This window comes from Ixodes scapularis, unplaced genomic scaffold (genome assembly GCF_016920785.2).
Source record: "Ixodes scapularis isolate PalLabHiFi unplaced genomic scaffold, ASM1692078v2 PGA_scaffold6__148_contigs__length_123643588, whole genome shotgun sequence".
Lineage (NCBI taxonomy): Eukaryota > Metazoa > Arthropoda > Arachnida > Ixodida > Ixodidae > Ixodes > Ixodes scapularis.
Genome location: NW_024609881.1, coordinates 121,452,975 through 121,472,097, shown reverse-complemented (window position 1 = coordinate 121,472,097; position 19,123 = coordinate 121,452,975). Strand labels below are relative to the sequence as shown.

The 19,123-nt window shown below is 49.8% G+C and overlaps 1 protein-coding gene and 1 non-coding gene across 2 annotated transcripts in view; one reads left to right on the top strand and one right to left on the bottom strand.

Annotated features, from left to right (window-relative positions):
• LOC8023156 overlaps positions 1–294 on the bottom strand; it is a 16,506-nt gene extending 16,212 nt beyond the window's left edge. The window contains exon 1 of the transcript XR_006076538.1: positions 275–294. This is a non-coding gene — a transcript (uncharacterized LOC8023156). The remainder of the gene's footprint in view (positions 1–274) is intronic.
• Positions 1–8,879, top strand: part of LOC8023157 — an 11,700-nt gene extending 2,821 nt beyond the window's left edge. Inside the window, exons 3-5 of the mRNA XM_042286130.1 lie at positions 8–178; positions 5,080–5,262; positions 8,264–8,879. Coding sequence (XP_042142064.1) covers positions 8–178; positions 5,080–5,262; positions 8,264–8,573 — 664 coding nt within the window. The 3' untranslated portion in view covers positions 8,574–8,879. The remainder of the gene's footprint in view (positions 1–7; positions 179–5,079; positions 5,263–8,263) is intronic.
• The last annotated feature ends 10,244 nt before the right edge of the window (positions 8,880–19,123 follow it).

Below are 19,123 nucleotides of genomic sequence, written 5' to 3'. Positions count from 1 at the left end.
AGCGCAGGGACAGCTTCGGCCTGGTGTTCATGATGACCTTCCTGATGCGAGACGTTGACGAACTGCTGCACGGTGCGCAAGCCGTCCACGCTTTCCTCACCTTCTGCTGCGAAGGGGGCCTTCCCTGGATGGCCCTGTCCCAATTCTTCGTGTTCCAGTTTCACTACCGCATGACGACGTACGTGTCCGGATAAACCGTCCTCACAAAAATTTTTTTTTTTTTTTTCCCTTTTATGGCTTCGATTCACAATGTCACAACCAGGATTTGCCTTACCGTGATGTCACGAGTTGTGGTCTGCGAACGAAAAGTTCGATAGTATGTGCTAAAAGCATGGTGGAAGCTTGCAGTAGTGGTGCCCTTACACTAACAGCCTCCAAGATGACGGTCTGACGTGGCTCTTATTTCCGTCATTTAAAGCAAAAAAAAAAATTTTTTTTGTTGTTTAGAATTACGGTTGCAGCTGAAGAAACGTCCACGGTCTCTTCCCGCGCCTGATAACGCCGGGTGCGTGAGAAGTGAATGCCACGGGCACGGCCACTCGATCCCCCCTGTCCTAATCGAGTGGCCGTGCCCGTGGCATTCGCTTCTTTCGCGCTATCTCCATTTCGGAGGCGCATACGCGATTGGCATTAACGCTTCGCCGAGTCGCGCGAAGAGAATCGCGTGAACTGCCCGTGCCGCAGAGCACGCGACCTGGGCCGCGCAGCCGCTGTGGCCACTCGCCACTCTATGCCACTCCGACAAAGAGGGGCAAAAAACGGTCTTGTTGGAGCCGACCAGTGGAGCCGACGCAGACGCAGCTCCGGTGCTACCTGCGTGACGTCACTTCCGTGACCAACCCAAGCAGCACTCATATGGTCCTCCGGATATCTTCACGACGTCCCGCCTGTGCTGCTAGGGAAGTTCTCAGACATCGGCCTCCCAACTTTGCACCCCCTTCTAAATGCGAAAAAAAAAAATAATAATAAATGATGTCGAAAGTGTTGTTGTTGCTACGCTGAGTCTCGACGGAATACGTTAGCGTTCAGCGCGGGGGTTCCGACTCGGCGAAGGATGGGCATTCCAACCTCGCGCAACGGTCCGCGGAGCCCAAGTTCGTCTGCTTCTTGCACAGGGGTTGCGATGACGTCAGAACGCCGACTCTTATTTGGCTCAAAGAAAAAAAAAAAGGGTATTGGGTAGATTTCGGCACAAGCTTGTAGTGGCCACTAAACGAAAACTTGAAGGAAACAAAGGGAACAAGCCGCATCCTCCTCCTCATCGTCATCATCATCATCTTCGAGGCATCTAGCATTCAGGTCTACCCACTGATCTCTATGACAATTGCTGGATCGCGCTTCCCCGCTTGTTCGCTGCAGCGCAAGTGAAGCCACCGGGCTTCACTCGCTTGGGATACGATTTGCCGTTTTTGCTAGCCTTTGCTGCGGTTTTCCAGCGTGCTGACGACACGTTTTCTACTCGTTCGTCGTCATTCGCCGAAGAAGTTTTTTGAAGACTCTGTGTATTGTTGAGACTTGCCGTTGTGAACACGTGGAAAAGTTTACGAAAGTGCAGTGTCGCAGGAAAAAGGCACAACGCGTCGAAAGGAAGGGCTGGCGGCGTGTTCAAAGCATCCTTGGCACGCCGAAGTGCCGTGTCTCTGTGCCTTCGCACGCTTGGATACCGACCAAGAACCGACGCCGTGTGTATGTGTTCAGCGAGTGCAATGTGCGTGAAGCTGTTCGTGCCTCTGGATCAGCGTCTTTTCCTCTCGCGGTTTAGGAACGAGCTTAATCCAGCGTCCACTAGCGACGGAAGATGGGGAGAAGGTACGTCTTTTTTTCGTCCTTAGACGATTTACACAATACCGTGCACAACAGCTCCTCATCACTGATCAGTGCTGGCTTATTATCAACCTACTTAATTGCACTTGACGTTTGAGCGCGGCTCGCCTAATTGTAATTGGTCAACAGATTGCACACGACCATATCGGCCGCGCTTCAAAGATTTTCATTCTCGCCGTCTTGTACTTTTGCTTTCGAAAACCCCCCTGGCTCCACAACGTTGCCCTATTCGTGCTCCCACGGAATCTATTAGAGTAGATTTGGGACATAGCCATGGTTAATATAGTACATAAGAACACGTACAGATCTCCCCCTTTTATTGATAGCAACTCACCGGGACAGCTGGACGATCCAGAACTCCGTGGCCGATATATATAAATGATCTAAAGGCATCTACGCGCGACACACGTTCAGAACTTTGGCGCGGCGTCAATTCTTGACCGGTATCCAAGCGTGCGAAGGCACAAAGATGCATCACTCGGCGTGCCAAGGAAGCTTTGATCACGCCGCGACACCGGCGACACGTTTTCGACGAGTCGTACCTTTTGATACGGCTTCACGCACATTGCACTCGCTAAACACATTCACACGGCGTCGGTTCTTGGTCGGTATCCAAGCGCGCGAAGGCACAGAGACACGGCACTTCGGCGTGCCAAGGATGCTTTGAACACGCCGCCAGCCCTTCCTTTCGACGCGTTGTGCCTTTTTCCTGCGACACTGCACTTTCGTAAACTTTTCCACGTGTTCACAACGGCAAGTCTCAACAATACACAGAGTCTTCAAAAAACTTCTTCGGCGAATGACGACGAACGAGTAGAAAACGTGTCGTCAGCACGCTGGAAAACCGCAGCAAAGGCTAGCAAAAACGGCCAATCGTATCCCAAGCGAGTGAGGCCCGGTGGCTTCACTTGCGGGAGCGGCAAACGCGATCCAGCAATTGTCATTGAGATCAGTGGGTCTACCCATATTATGGTGCCTCGATCATAGAGATCAGTGGCCTCGATTGCGTCTTCGACTGGTGTGTTTACCGCCCTATCCCGCCCATACCAACAAATGACGCGAGTGTCATGCTGTTGACTGCCGCGATCCTGGCGGTTGGCCGTAGAAATGCTGGCGAAAAGCACGAGCGAACGCGAGTGTCGCTGTCGTCACGGCGTCGCTTTAGGCGTCCCAACTTCCGGCTGCCCTAGCTTCCGTGAACTGTCACAATGGAAAGCGACCTGCAGCAGAACAGGCGTCTGCCAGTTTTACCACAACTGTTGGGACGCCGCCAGGGTCGCGACCGGCGACAACATGACACTTCTATGACTTTTTTGGCCGCGGTAAACACACCAGTCGGAGACGCGTTCCAGGCACCATACCCATATATTCTCCCAACCAAAGCCAATGAGAACTCTGCGTCGTTCTGACGTCACGCGAGAAGCAGACGACTTGCTCTCCGGATACTCCCGGGCCTCGGTGGCTTCGGATGCAGCCACCGCAGCTTCCTGCCTCCCCCGCGGCACGTCGTTGGAAGTGTGTTAGAAGACTCTTTCGAGGGAAAGTGGACGTAACGAAAGAAACGAATGGAGCGAAGGAGCACGGCGGGAACCGCGCACCGCGCCCAGGCCTCACACATTCAGTCCAAACCACGACCGTCCGAACGAAAAACGGCTGCATGCACCGGGGCAATCCATCGAATAATCCGCTAAAGAAGAAGCAAGAAAGAAAGAAGCAACACACTCGAAGGAGAGAAACACGATAAAATTTGAAAACGCACATATTTCCCAAACATGCTCGTTCTTAAAAAAAAACAAAAATAAATGCGAGTTTACCAAACAGGGATTTCCCTAGACCCCCCCCCCCCCCCTAGGGGGGGTTGAGACCCCCCCCCCCCCCTAGATTTCCTAAACACCCCCCCCCCCCCCCGCTCTTAAATAAAAAAAAATAAAAAAAAAATAATTTTTTTTTTTTTTTTACTATAAGTAGAAAACACCACCTCTCAGGTGTATATATAGAGAAAGGGAAACATACATTACGGGTATGAGCATTTGGTTAATAGACGTCTGTAGTGGACTAAAAAAGAAACAGTTTTATATTTTATCTAGCCTCGCCTGGCATCGCCTCCCCCCGAGCCATTGGGACACCCCACCTTGATTAGAATCCTGGGGAAACCCCTGAGACCAAATAATAATGGGATTGCTTATCCTCCCTGTGCACATTGCGTTTCTATAATCGTGTTCTCAGCTTCGTCATTCGCTGACGCCGTGATTGGCTGTATCCGTGTTCTGCAAAAAAAGTCGCAGACATTTTTTTTTTTAGGTGTTGGTCAAACAGTTTCTAGAGCGCAGCTTTTAGGCGCCCGTTTCCGGCTTGAGCGGCGTCGCCGTCGGCGTAACCATGCGTTGCATTATGGGACGTTTCCCATAATGATGTCACACGTGACGTCACACGGCGCCTAAATTTAGCGGAAACGTTCCCCGCTCAATTTGGCCGGGAATTCGTTCCGCTAAATTTAGTGGAAAAATTTCCCCGCTAAATTTAGCGGGGAATTTGTTCCGCTATATTTAGCGGGAAATTTGGCGAAACATTCCTACTAAATGGGAGGGGAGCACGAGGGGAGGAGGGGAGGGGGAGGAGGGGCATACCCTTCCCTTCTCCTCCTCAAGAGCTGCGCTCTAATGGTACGTTTACACCTGAAAAGAAATCCACTGTCGCGGGAGCGGATCCGCTCCCGGCGGTGGCGGCGACGAGCTGGTTATGTTTACATCTATTTCCTTCGAAGAGTGGCGGCAGCGCCGGCTGCGGCAGCGGTTCCCGTAACGTCTCGTCAAATATGACGAGAAGGCGCGAGAGTTCCCGCCTCGGCTCTCTCTCTCCCGGGCGTTGCTGCTCCCGGAAGAACGCGTACTCGTGACGTAGGCAGCGTCGCGCCGCGCAAGAATGTCACATCCGATCAGCGAAACGCCTCGTTCGGCGGCAGAAATAGGTCCTGGGCCAAAACGGCTCGCCGCCGCGTTTTCCGCCCAGCGTTTCGCCCCAGCGGCAAAAGCTGGGCGGATTCGCTAGCGGATCCGCACGTGTAAACGTACCATTATTCGGCATTACAGAGAATTGTAAGCGTCTTTAATTTTTTTACAAACAACAGATCGAACAAATTAATAGCTAAATAAAATTCGTACGTTTTTTAAGTGTTGGGCAACATTCTTTTTTTGTCGCGGCACAGAAATGTTTTTATTGTGCATGGTCATGATATGACTTGACCTTCGCCTGCAGCCACAGACAGGGTGCAGGACCGGACAGAAAACACCTGTTCCTCCTGGATGTAGTGTATCACGTGATCCAGTTCTCCGTCGCCTTACTGGCCGTGGCTTCCAGGGTACCTCCGGCCGATAAGATGGCTCTGGCGCGCCACTCGCTGCACGGGTTGTCCCTGCTCTACCACAGCTACGTTCTCTGGTGAGGTTCTGGTCAAGTATCACAGAATCCTGCGAAGCAGCGTTGAAAGTAACGCGCTACAAGTAACGACGTTACCTGGTAACGCGTTACTTGGAGCTCGTGTCGCGCCGGCCTCGGTGGCGTGTCGCGAAAATCCTGATTGGTCATTAGGGCCATGACGTCACAGCCACATGACCTCGCGCGGGAATTTCAAAAACCCACAACGCTCACGCTCACGTGACGTCACGCGTGGAATGAAAGGAATTAAAAACATGACATGTAATGCGAATTAAGGTCGCCGCTCGTCTCAGATGATCTCACTTTATAAAGCCATTCCTTTGCCTTAAAGAAGATTTTGAATGATTTTAGGCGGGATTTGAACCGTACGCCATTTCGGTTACGAGACAGACACGTATACCGACTAGGCCACGCAAGTCACGCTTGCACGGCTTGGGACGCTAATGCGTTCTACTATTAGAAGCGGCAAAAGTGTGCAACGGGATGCTACAAACACCAAAGCATCACTCATACAGCGATATCTCGAACGGATGACCGTATTTTTTAAAAAAAGGGGCGCATTTGGCAGGAATGTTGACGTCATGTTTCTCCGAGAAGGAGAGGGAACGGCCTCGCGTCTTCTCCGCCTCGCGGCCTTGAGCAACAGGTGTTGCCTTGAGGGAGCGAAGCGAACAGAGGAGGAAACTACGTATCTTGATGTCACGCGTCTCGTCGGCCTGGTTCAATGTCGACTTCTTTTTCCAAAAATACGGCCGTCCATTTGAGATATCGCGTTACTAGTAGTGTTGTAGGGATTGTAGCGTCCCGCCTACATCTCCTGCATTGTTTTTTTGAAACTCAAATTACGGTTCACCATCCCTTTAAAGTTTTTTTCCTTTACTAGCCGCCGCGAGAGATAGCGCATATAAAATTGAAAGAAAATCGTCTGAAATCTAAGGGCAAACTAACTTTCAAAATGACACTTTTTTTTTTTTTTTTTTTGTAGCCACGTTAGGAACGCAGAGCCTTCTAAATAATGCGAGCCGGTTTATCCGTTGAGGCAATGTGAGAAGCGTCAGACTCAATGGGCATGTGACGTCTCCACTGTAGTTGAGAAACTTGGCTACACTTTCCGCCACCATCGGCTTTCGGAATGTCCTACTATACAGTTGCCGTATTATTTTTCGGACGCCGATACCTCGGAGATGCTGGATTATTTAGACGTCTTCGCGGGATATGAAGTTAACACATCTGCAGCGTCGTAAATCTCGAGTGCCTTTCAACTCGTAAGCTGCAGGCTGTACCCACAAGACCACCACCGTGAACCGAGCTGAACGCTATCGCGAAGCGGTTTCTAATGGCGCCAACCGGGTCCGCGACAAATGTTACACAAACAACGTGACAATGATGAAAAAAAAAAAAAAAAAAGAAAGAAACCTGCCCCGTTTTTGCCGATATTCATTTTTAAGGTGGGCGATCTTTCGGTGCTGTATATAATATGTGCTAAAAACCGAGGGGGGGGGGGGGCCGATATTTTCTCAATGGGGCACGCTGCTTTATTCTTTTCGACGAAACCCCCTTTTAGGTTTGTTCGCAAATACACAGCGCTGATATATATGCAGCGCTGCATCAATGTTACGTCCAAGTTAGCGCAGCACTTGCGATGTATCTGTGAACTGGCCTTTAGATGAACATCTATATAAACACTTCTTTTTCTTCTTTTATTTGAAAATTATACACGGATTGTCTATCCGTAAGTATGGTACATATAATCATCAACAATTGTGCAGTCTTCTCTTTTTTTTTATCGCGTGACGTTGCACGATATTTCGTCTGCCATCAGTATGCCCAGATGAATGCATGGCTTGCACTGACGTCAGGTGAGCGCTGAGCGCGTATACCTTCTGCAGCGTACATTCCACACCAGGGAATGTTAGCAGACGATCCAGCAACGTTCGCCCATGCACACCAGGCACTCCGCGTGTGCAGAAACCTTGAGTCGCACGAGCTTCTGCGCCGTGCCGACAGCGGCGCCACCGTATAGTGGCGGGACGTCGAGCCGCGAAATTAGATTTATTTTGTCTAAATTGGATTGACTAGTTTTAAATGAGCTTAATTTGATTTGAATCAGTGTAGCTAGAATGACTCTATATCATTACATGTATTTCGAAAAATGGCAATTGGTTGATCAATCCGTCCGGTCATTGATAACAAGGAATAATTTCTTAAAATTTAAGGATAGTGGCGGGACGTCGAGCCGCATGTCGGACTACAGGTATCATAAAAGAAATTAGATTTATTTAATCTAAACTAAATTGATTTGTTCTAAATTAGCTTATTTTGATTTGAATCAATGTAACTAGAATGTAGCGACTCTATATCATTACATCTATTTCGAAACATGGCAGATTGATTGATCAATCCGTCCGGTCATTGATAGCAATGCGGAAGGAGTAATTACTTAAAATTTAAGGTACAGTTTAATTAACAACTTTTTTAGTATATAAACCCGCAGGGCAAAAACGGCTCGGTTTTTTTAGTTTGATACAATATTTATTTGCTCTTCTTTCACGTTCTAATTTACTCGCAATAAGACGTTACTTTTCTAGTTTGTTTCGTTCTTTCGCGTCCTGATTTGCTCTCAATATAGACATTATGGAATCGACAAATAAAGTGGAAGGTAGAAGGAAACCTCCGATTTGTTCAGTAAAGAACTGCTCTCTGTTTGTGTGCAGTGTGTTATACATCAATCCTGCTCTATGATTCTTTGATTTTAGTACAAAAACAAATTTGCACGGAAAGCATAAAATGAAGAACAAACGGTGAATAAAAACTATTTTCGGAATTATGTTTTTGCGGGAAGGATTTGATCCGATTTACATGGCAATTTCAATCACGATTTAATTCATCATGATTTGGATTCCCCGGCCTGGCGTAGAGATGAAACGTCTGTGCACGAGCTGTGACGGCACCAGCGGCGAACAGGGTTCTCTCCTCGGTATAGCACGCGTCCCGGTCCCCGCAGGTCGTTCTTCAGGTGGGTCCGGATGACCCTGCCCATCGTGAAGACGGTGGCCTGCGGCTCGGGTCGCTTCCTGAGCCCGGCCATGTCTCGCCTGCTGCTCTTCCTGCTCGAGGCCCAGGGCGGGAACGCGCCCATGCTCCGGCTCTTGGAGCGCGTGCTCCGGCTCCAGGAGCAGGTCCGTCAGCTGGCCAGGGCCCTCCAGCGGCAGGAGGGCGCCCCGGTCGCTGCGCCGCCCGGCCACAACCCCGACCGGCTGGACAGACTGGCCCTCGACCAGGAACGGCATGCGCTCGCAGACCAACGATTATGAAATACACCGATGACATCGCAACGTGTTGTGTTTTGTACTCTGCGAGCGAGTATAGGAGCTGCTGGGAAGTTTTCGTAGATCGTTTCTTCCGCCCCACAATGATCTCCGCAACCCGCTACGCTATCCGGAACTCTGCAGTCAAGGCATGCGCGTAGTGTGTTCTCGTTGCGGAGAGCGTAGCGGAGTAGGGGAAACGATAGAAAACTAAGTCCCTTGGTGTGTATTTCCGTGCGATCCTTGAAAGTAAATGGCGCCCATAGTCAGTTGACAATGGGGAGTTTTCGTAGACCACGTTTCCCCCTCCGCTAAGCCCTCCGCAAACTAGAAGCCGCTACTGCGCCTGCGCGCCGATGGCCTTGACTGTAGAGTTCCGGGTATCGTAGCGCGTTGCGGGACGCCGAAAACCGTCTACGAAAACTCCCATAGTATTTCTACACTCGTTTTCACCTCAAAAACAATAATACAAAAAAAAAAAAAAAATAAAGCGGCTTATCGCGGGGTTTAATTTCCTCCCTTATGTGGATAATTAAGATATATGTAGGTGCATTTTAGATTCGATATGTTGTTTTATCAAGACGCGCTTCACGCCAAAAGCGTCACTTCTTCCTCCGAGAACTGCTTCGCGCGGCCTATGAGCAATGCGCAACCTTTTTTTCCTGGGGTGAAAACGAGAGCGCCTCCCGTCTTTTCGTGGTACGTCCGCTCGGTGGCGTCGCTGCGCTGTCACAGCATTGAGGGTGTAACTTGCTTGTCCCTGGAGTTCGTCTCAAAAGGTAGCAAAGTTACCCCTTCTGCTTGGGAGCAACTTTTACACCCTATGTCAGGGTGCACCGGTGCTCCCTTGGGGAGATAACCTTATGTCTAATGAGGAGCAATAGCCTTTATTTCAAGGGTGCTATTTTACTTCCATTAAAAGATAATAGGGCATACTTTTGGGTTGAAGGTTTCACCCTTTTTGGGAGTGACAGCACATGCTTTAGGGTTGCAACTTCCTCTTTTAGGGGGCAATAACAGGCAACCAGTTTACACCCTCTTTACGGCTACCTCAATATTACTAGAATACTGAGGCCAGATTCTCAAAGCGAACTTACGACGAAAAAAATGCGTACGACAAATTTGAGAGAAAATCCGTATTCTCGAAACGAAATTGTCGTAACTTTTGCGCAGGTTACGACAAAATCCTACGACAGCTCCGAAGCTGTCTTACGCACTTTCTACGATCAAATTAACATGGCCGACAACGTCGCTCAGGATAGCTAGGTTCGACATTGTACATGTACCTTTTTTTAGTACACGGAAGTGACGTCATCACGTCTGATTGGTTGGAAACAAAAGTGACGTAATTTCCCTAGAAAAATGTGGGCGGAGTCGGCAAAACTGGGCGGAGTCGGCTACCGGACGTGACAACAAAATGACGTTTCGTTTTGTACCGAGTACGTTTCAAAAGGTACTTGCTCGGAACTAGGTGTCATTGGCAGCATGTGTTCGGCGGCGAGGCGTCGCCGTCTCGTCAATTCGTCTTTTTCTTTAATAGAGCTTTTTTTTTCGCCAGAAAGGCTGTATCGGGAACACCGCGATGCATTCGAGCTCGCGGAGGAGATCTTTTGGAAGCAATACCAGCAATACCGCCTGCCCAAGATCGTGGTGCGGTGGTTGTGCGACGAACTTTGCGAGGAACCGGAGGTGAGGAGAGTGCGTACCTCGTGGACGGTCATGACTGTGGAGCTTCAAGTGCTGTGTGCACTGCACTTCTACGGCACGGGGAGCTTCCAAGGCATGGTGGCGAGCGACGAACACGTAGCGCGGGACCAAAAGACAGTCAGCGTTGCGGTCCGCGCCGTGTCCGTCGCTATCGTGCGTCGTCTCGGGGTCCAGCGTGGCTGGATCCACTTCCCCGAGACGCCGAGCGAGAGGTTCGACGCGGAGAAGGGCTTCAGGCTGTTCGGCAAGATACCCGGCGTCATCGGTTGCGTGGACGGGACCATGGTCTCCATCGTCGGCCCGTCCAAGAACGACCCCACCGTCACGAAGGCGACGTACTGGTGCCGCAAGTACTTCTACGCCCTCAACGTGATGGTGGTAAGTACACTCATGTTACGTTGTCAAAACGCGCCCCAAATCTGTAGAAAAAAAAAAAAAAACGTATTGCCGATACCGTTTAAGTATGCCGTTTTATGACTGCGGGCTGTGGGGTCTCACGACTGCGCGAGCGTGTGCTCTACGTAGCATGTGAGCCGTGAGACTCTTCTCCCAAAAATAATATTTGTCTGTTAAAACGTGCAAGCTTCCGTAAAAAAAAAAACACATTATTTTTGTTTCAAGGTAGTTAGTTGTACCTTGCATCCAGGAAGGTGTGTTGACATGCATGTGTCAGACAAAATAACTTAAAAGGTTCTGAAATTGCGACTGCTTTGTGAACCATAAGTACAATCTACTACTTGTGGATTCAGGTAATTACATGTCAATATCTCTCTCACTTTCAGGTGTGTGACGCCGACTGCCGGATAATGTGCATCGACCCACGGTATCCCGGGTCGGTGCACGACTCCTTCGTGTGGCAATTTTCCTGGCTCCGAAACCAACTCGAGCAAGGGCAGGTGCCACGCGACGGCCGGTTCCTGCTTGGTGAGCATATTAATTCATTCCTTACGCACACGGTGGCTCCCACTGCTTGAAAGCCACAGTACCACACGTACTGTGCTTGTTGTGAGGCACACAGACACAGTTGCTGGAACTCCTTGAAGTGAGACAACACCCAAAGTTTGGCCATTAATCTCTGTTTATGTCCACATAACTCTCACACTCTGCAGGCTACTAAAGCCACACTACACCAATCTCACGACAGTGATAGACTATGCAAGGAATGCGACCGCAGTGCGAGTCGCTGTCCGGTTCGGCCCACTCACTGTTACTGTCTGCCTGTACCCTCTTGCTGGTTGGTTTTTGCATGAAGTTGGAGCTCTTTCGCTGATCCCTGGGGGCTCGCCTGGTCGCTTTGACGGTCGTCAGTTTGTACGGAATGGGATCAATTCCTCCTTGGCCACTTGGGGCTCGCCAAATCTGTCCTCGGGTCGACTCTGTCCCACACACTGGATTCTTTTCCCTGACCCTTCTTCTTCGGTCTGCTTATATAGCTCCTCCTATTAGACCCTCCGTGTCCCAACAGGACCTGACTCCTTTCCAATCTAACCACCCCCTCTCTTTTCCCCATCTCCAACTCCACCGAGGATTAGGAAAGAGGTTCGTCGAACTGGCGCCTTATCCCCTTGCTTGCCAAAGACAAGGCCAGCGTGTTCTGCTCTGCCCGTACCTAAGGTCACGGCCACACTCCCAAAAGCAACAGAGCTTTTATCTGTCGGATGCAAGGGTCTAATAATGCACTTGCATACAACACAGCACCCCTAAGGAATCGTGCACACATCCCATACAACCCACCAGGAAAACACATAGTTACATGAAATAACAGGGAGTTTGCAGGCAAGCTGGTGCTAATTAATCATAATGTAAACTGATACTGTAGTGCAGAAATATTAACACACTTTTAAGTCCCACTTAAGTTACATTATAATTGACATAGTTGCACACAGCTGTTTTCTTGCCTTTTATTTTAAAAAGTAAAGAATGTAATATGTTCCATCCTCTACATGTGCAGGTGACAGCGGCTACCCCTTAGAGCCTTGGCTCATCACCCCTGTCCCCTGGAACCACGCGACCTCCACCGCTTGCGGCCGGTTTAATAAGGCGCATTCCTCGATCAGGTCTGTTGTGGAGCGCTGCATCGGGCTGTTGAAAAACAGAATCCGGTGTCTGCAAAGGCACCGGGCTCTGTATTACCACCCTTCAACAGCCACCGCCATTATTTCGGCATGTGCAGTGCTCCACAACATCTGCCTTGCATCGAGCGAGCCAGAACCGGAGTCAGACTGCGACCCTGAAGAGTCAGAGTTGGAGTCTGAGCCGAGCTCGGACGGTTCTGAGCCGAGCTCGGAGAGGTCAGCGTCGGCTCCCGAGAGGCTGGCTCCTGCCGGCCCTCCGGTCGGCCTTCCGGTCGGCCTCTCGGACGGGGAAGGCTCTGAGGCAGCGCCTTGTCGCCTGGTTCGGAACCCGCCGCAGACGTGCCCGTGCGGAGCGCCACACGCAAGGGGTCCGCCGCCACGACAGTAGTCCCGACCACCAGGGACACCGTCGGGAAGCCCCTCAGCGCCCTCGCTGCGGTGGTGCCCAGCACGGACGCCGCCAGCGACAGGGAACCTCTCGCCACCACGACTGAGGTCCTGACCACCAAGGACCCCGTCACATCCTTGCCCTCAGTGAAGCCCTACGCGTGGAAGCCGTAAAGTGCACACTTCGCTTCCTGCTCCACAGTCATGGCCGTCCACAAGCTACATACTCTCTTCAGCTCCTACACCTTGTGAAGTTCGTCGCACAGCCAGCGTCCTGCCTCCGGATACGTGTCGAGTGCATCGCGGTGAAATCGATACAGCCTTTTTTTTATTCTTATGAGCAGAAGGCACGAGACGCTGTCGACAGTGACAGAAAAGGTTCGGAGGTTTAGTTGCCATACCAACAAATCATCTGGATTGCCCCTGCAAAGAACTCAGAAGTAATTTAGACTACCTCTAGAAAGAAATGCTTGCTTTTGCAGAGATTGCTTTCTTAGTTGCTGATTGAACCAGGGATATTGTTGTCATGGACATTGTTTCATTTTACAAATGCTTCAAAGCGTCTTGCCTTCTGCTCCATTTTATTATCTCTTTTATGGTACTTCATCAAAGTTAGGTGATTGTGTTATCTCAAGACAGTGCACATGTAGTTTGTTTTGAAAATTGCTTTATTTCTTAAAGAAAAACCTGTGACTTCATGAATAAAAGTGTGATAACATGGAATGTAATATTTCATTCTTGAAAGTAAAACTGAGCATCGACTGGAACCATGTAAGCAATTGGGCAATCTTAAGTATATATCACCGATATCTTGTTGAACACTCTGGTCTTATTTGAGCACAATAGTAAATTTCGAAAGGAAAAAAAAAATATATATTCTCTGACTAGCATACCACCATATAAACACTGGACCACTTTGAAAGAATTATCACAGATGTTGCGCCAAACATTCTTATTTGAGCACAGCAATTGGCGACGTGCGCGACCGAAAGCGTCGCTGTGGTCGGCCTTCCACGATCGGCCCAAAAGCTGACTATGACGTCGGAAAGGGTATACCATCGACGGAAATAAGAGGAATGAAAGAACTTTAATTTCGACGGTGTTGGCAGTGTTGCTTTAAGAGCGCAATGACTTCAGGCTTCTACCATGCTATTTACAAACACCATCGAACTTGTTGTTCGCAAAGTAATGACGTCACAAGGGGGAACCGTAGGAGGGCGCCACCAAAACATCTCGCCGCTAAGAGCAAGTTCTCGAAAGATAAAGAAATTGTTTCTGACTAAAGCAGCCGTCACTCGCGCGCTCCCCGTTGGTTCCGCCGACCCCTCCGCTGCCCCCGGCACACCCGGCTCCTCGTGGTTCGACATATTGGTTCGAAGAAGGCGCGTAGCGCACATCCCGCATAATATTGGAACAACTTTCTCTCCAATTAATTCTTAAATGTATTGCAAAAGGGTACAAAAAAGCGGTTTGTCTTAACAACGCCCAAAAGGTTTTGATTGTTTTTCAATACTTTTACCTGTACTAGAACAGATGCGACGGCCAGCGACGCACAGGATTGGTTGCCGTTCCTTCGCTAAACGCAGGAACTGCTCCCCGCGTCGTAGTAAATCCTACCCTGTATCCCGCGCGTAGGGACGCCTCAGGGAATGCGTAGCTACTTCCGCTCGTCGGTGGTTGGCTCCGGACGTCGCTGAAACGGGTGACGGGTGTCAAGTTTGCGATGACGTAGCGGCGTCAAAGTGGGCAGAGCCGCCACGTGAGTGTTGCTAGGATACGCTCCTCCTTTGCATTACGTCACTTCCATGTACCTTTTCTTCATAGCATCCTCGATCATCCGCACCGGTGCGCACCGGGGCACTGAGGTGCGCCCCTTCGTCTTCGATCAAGTGCACCGGTGCGCACCGTACATCCTCGATCAACGAAGCGCACCCTCCCGGTGCGGCTTTTCGTTGCCCCAACGCGCACCAAGAAAATCGGCGGTGCGCCGGGGGGCAGTCCCATCAGGCATTGCGGCCAGGAGCGGGAATCGAGAAGATGGCGGGAGTAGCAGACGCGCAGAATACCGAGATGGCGATCTTGCAAAAACGAACACGCCTCGCAGCTGCACTAGATGATTTCCTCGGGTCTTCGGACGGCGAGACGACAAGCTTCTCGCCATCGCTGTGATTACTGGCGATTGCTGCGGTGGCAAGGAGCGCCCGGAAAGCACGAACTTCGTGGTAAGCGGCGCGAGGCGTTTCGAGGTACGGCTATTATCTGGTGTTTCGTTTTTTTGAACCAATAATGATGGCCAACATACACATGTGGAATTGTCACCCGCTTCGTGACACCATTGACAATCACGTCCACGATGTTTATTTCTGTGGGACCGTCAAATCCGCGAGTAAAAGAATAGAAGAAATTGACAGCAGACGGGCACCGTGCGCTGACCTGCGCAAGAAAAAACGAACAAAACGTGAAGTGACGCAAGGTGGAGCTCGCCGCGGTGCACCGGCGCGGCGCAGTTTGTCCTCGATGTTGCACCGACATCGCGCTGCACGACCGAGGAGCGCTGTGCACTGTGTTGGTTTCAGGGCGATTCCGGTGCGAGTTGATCGAAGATGCTATCAAATGTCCAACCTAGCGATCCAGTTGCTCGGGCGCGACGACCCAACGGACATTTATTTTTCTACCTGCTCTTTTTGCGCGTCCCGACTTCAAGCAGCAAGAAAAAAATGAAGAAGTACTTGAAACCGACCACGACGAACATGAACGCTGGATCCAGACACCCGGAAAAGGCAACAAAGGCGACGATCCCACCGACCAAGCGAGCTCGGCAGAATATATAGGCCTAGCAGGCACTCCGACCCGTTCCGGCGCAGCATTGAGACGGTCCTTGGCCAAGACCGTCTGCCCACGACCGGCTGGCTTGCTGAATGGAATATGCCCGCGCGACCCTTGTGGACCCTCCCCGTATGAATAGTTTGATAGCTGAACTAAATTTCAGAGGTCAACCGATTTCCCTTATCATCTCGATCACCTTGTTTTCTGAGGCAGCGGTGACGAACGCTGTCGTCGAAAAGGGACTCCTCGATTCTATCTCCTTGTTTTGTGTGATATAGAGCTCAAATAAACGCCGTATGGATTACCTTCGCAACACGGTATGTACACTTTGTTATTAGTATGCCATTTTTAACTGTCGAGCTGTATCAGTTTGCGGGAGCTACGCGATGCCGGTCCAACCTTTCTTTACCGAGTGTCACGTCAGTATCGAGTTGCAATCGTAGAAGATCGGTCCCGAAGCGCTTACCGAAACGCAGTCTGAATCCAGCACTTCGATCAAACGCACGCGTCCGCTCCGAGTGTGAACAGGTATTTGCGTGACTCTTGCTGACACTCTCGTAGTTCAAACGTATCTTTTTTAACGTCGGCTCACTCCTGCATTTCCGAGCCCGCGAGAAACGCCGCGGCGGTTTGTTTCCTTCTACCTCGCTTTGCAAACGACTGGCACGGGGCTTTTACCAACGATGACAGTTGTGTTGACTTCGTAGCGATCGAGTTTGTAGCAGTCAACGAAGCGTTTAAATCCTGTTAGCGTCGACATACCACTGCACGGACACGAACCCCAGACAAGCGGTGGTGGAAAGGTCGCCCGCGTTTATGAGAATCAGCTTGAACACTACACATTTACACACAGACAGGACAGGACATACACGGAGCTGTCCATCAACGAGCGGTTAGCCTGTGTTTGTTATTAAAAATCCACGTGCTCCGAACTATGCCTAGCTCTCCAATTGGTTGTTCGTTTTGCCGAAGACGCCGTTGCCATAGCAACAGCACCGGAAGTCATCGTTTCTCCGTAGGAGGTCGTAACTTTCCTCCTCTCACTTAAGAACGCGTTTGTGAATACCGTTTTCGCCTCATCTTACGATGATCGTAACTTTACGAACTTCGTAGCTAAGTTGTCGTAGGTAAGAGGTTTTTTATTGATTGGGAAAGGAGCTTTAGGCAGCCTGCAAATATATTTCAGGCTGCCCAAAGCCCCTTGATGCGTTTGCTTGCAAGTAGCGTCGAATGTGCCACTGCACGAGACGCATATTAATTTATTTTCTGTATCCCTCTAAAAAATTGGGGTTGTGTGTATGTTTATACAGCCTTGAAGTTAGTCTGCCTCACTGGGCGTCTGGTGTCTCAGCTGTAGATGAGCAATGTAGCCAGTGCAGTACAACCGCTAGCCTGCGATCTTTAACGTGCACCACACGGCAGTGATCACGACTACACGCCGGTGCGATGCTCATCCCGATCGAAACGGGCAGGGGTGGGGATTGAACCCAGGATCCTCCTACACCTGCCCATTATAGTATACTCAAACACGCGGCCCGCAGGCAACCAGCTACAAGCCCCGGTTCCCATGTCTCGAGCGCTAGATCGAAATGGCATGCGCCACAGTGATCTCGCTCGTCTCGTCAATCTATTTTCGCTCAAAAAGTAGCTCTGCCTTTTTTAACGTATTCACATTCGTACTTATGTGTGTTCATTTTCCTTTTGTTTTGATTTATTTTTTGCTTCCCAGCTTTTTGTAATGTACAGCGCAATTCCGCTACTGCGGCAAGCGCGAACTATTCGTTGAAGGATGCATCTCGGGGGGTTGCGCGAACTCTAAATCAGCTGCCCAAGATAAAGTTTCGTGCTCGGGATTTCAGCCTTCAGATATATCACCATTAAAACACAAGTATTTGTTCAGTGTTGTATAAAAATTTCCAGGAAATCAAGAACTGTCAAAATAACCGATTGTTTATTTAGAGACATGTTGAGCTTGGTTGCTTCTAGAGTGAAATGTGCAACGGGAACGACAGAGCACTTGGATCTCTTCTTCCATTAAAAATGGCAGCACGTTGGCGGGCGGTGTCATTTTAGTTCTCCTTGTCACATGAGGTCAGGCCTCAAAGTGGTCATATAAACAAATCAGATCTAAGAATGTCACTGGCAAAACTGTGAGTTTACAAAAAGCATAGAGCACCCCCGAGGTCATTTCTATTTCAAATCTTCTTTTCCCGAAGCCGCACCGTCCTAATAGAGACACCGCAAAGTTTTTGCGAGCCTGAGGTTTGAAGATCGAACCAAGGGGTCGAAAGGTTCGCCAAGTTTCGAAACATGCAAAATTCAAACATTTTCAAACTTCCGAATTTTTGCCACTGAGAAATCGATTGTTTCTGAACTTCCAATTTTTTACACTATCATTTCGACATTTTCAAACTTTTTGCACTAAGAAAACCGACGATTTTCGAAGCTCTGAACCTGCTGAGTTCAAAAGTTAGACGAACTTCAGAACAAAAGTTCGGGAAAGGTCGAACAAAGTTTACCTCCATAAGTTCCAGGCAACAAATATAAATAACACTAGATGTAAATGTATGAAGTGGAGTTGAAAGTGCACTCGGAGTCTTAATGTTAGCTGGACGTGACCACAAGCGACGCACTTGTAAAGCACTGAATGATCGCTTTGGGGTGGCCTTCGGCCTCGTACCTCACACCTTTTTCTTTCGAATTCCGCACATAGCCCCTCCCGCGCACAACTCCGCAGGTTGCCCCGAGATAACCTGTAGGCCAACAGATCACCGATTTGCAGACTTGAAATTCAACAGAGGCGCTTTGCTGGGAGCGTCCTTCACAGCATTAGCTATCATTTGCAGGCGAGCGCGGAAATCATCGCCGTAAAAATGCGAAGTATTGGTCCAACCTGTCGGGTCGACATAGTTACGCAATCATGTGTCTATATCATTTATTATTTCTTTGGCTACTGTAGTAATTAGGAGCCAGGAGATCAAAAAGAATACTCCCAGCAGATGCACGATACATTACCCAAAGCACGCCAACAGGCAATCGTTACAGCGCTGACGTTCCACGTCTAATACTATAATTTTCAGTACATAACGAAAAACAGCAGCCGGTCGAATTGGTCGGCTGGGCGCGGGCCAGTTTCTAGTTGTGATGACTGGTAAATAAAACCCACCAGCACCACGCTCCCTGCTACTTGCAACCATCAACCATGCGATGGCCACGTGCTGTGGTCATGTGCTGGGCCGATAAGTCAGGAGGGCAAGGAGGAAAACGAGAAAGAGGCGAGGCCACAAGGGAGCATGGCTTGTGGAGGCTCCACGGCCGGCGTCATGCCCCCCTCCCACCCTTCTTATCTCCGACATGTTAGACAGGTGCAAACACCGTTACCAGGACTATAGTTTTGACAGCCCACCAACTTCTGATAAAGCTCAAACCTACGCTGAAACAGAAACTACAGTTCTTTGGCTATCCACGAGATCTAAAACATAAATTCTCCGCACTTAATTTCTTGGCAACACTTGGAAATCATAGATCATCGGTGATCAATGCCCTATGGGCACGGTCAGG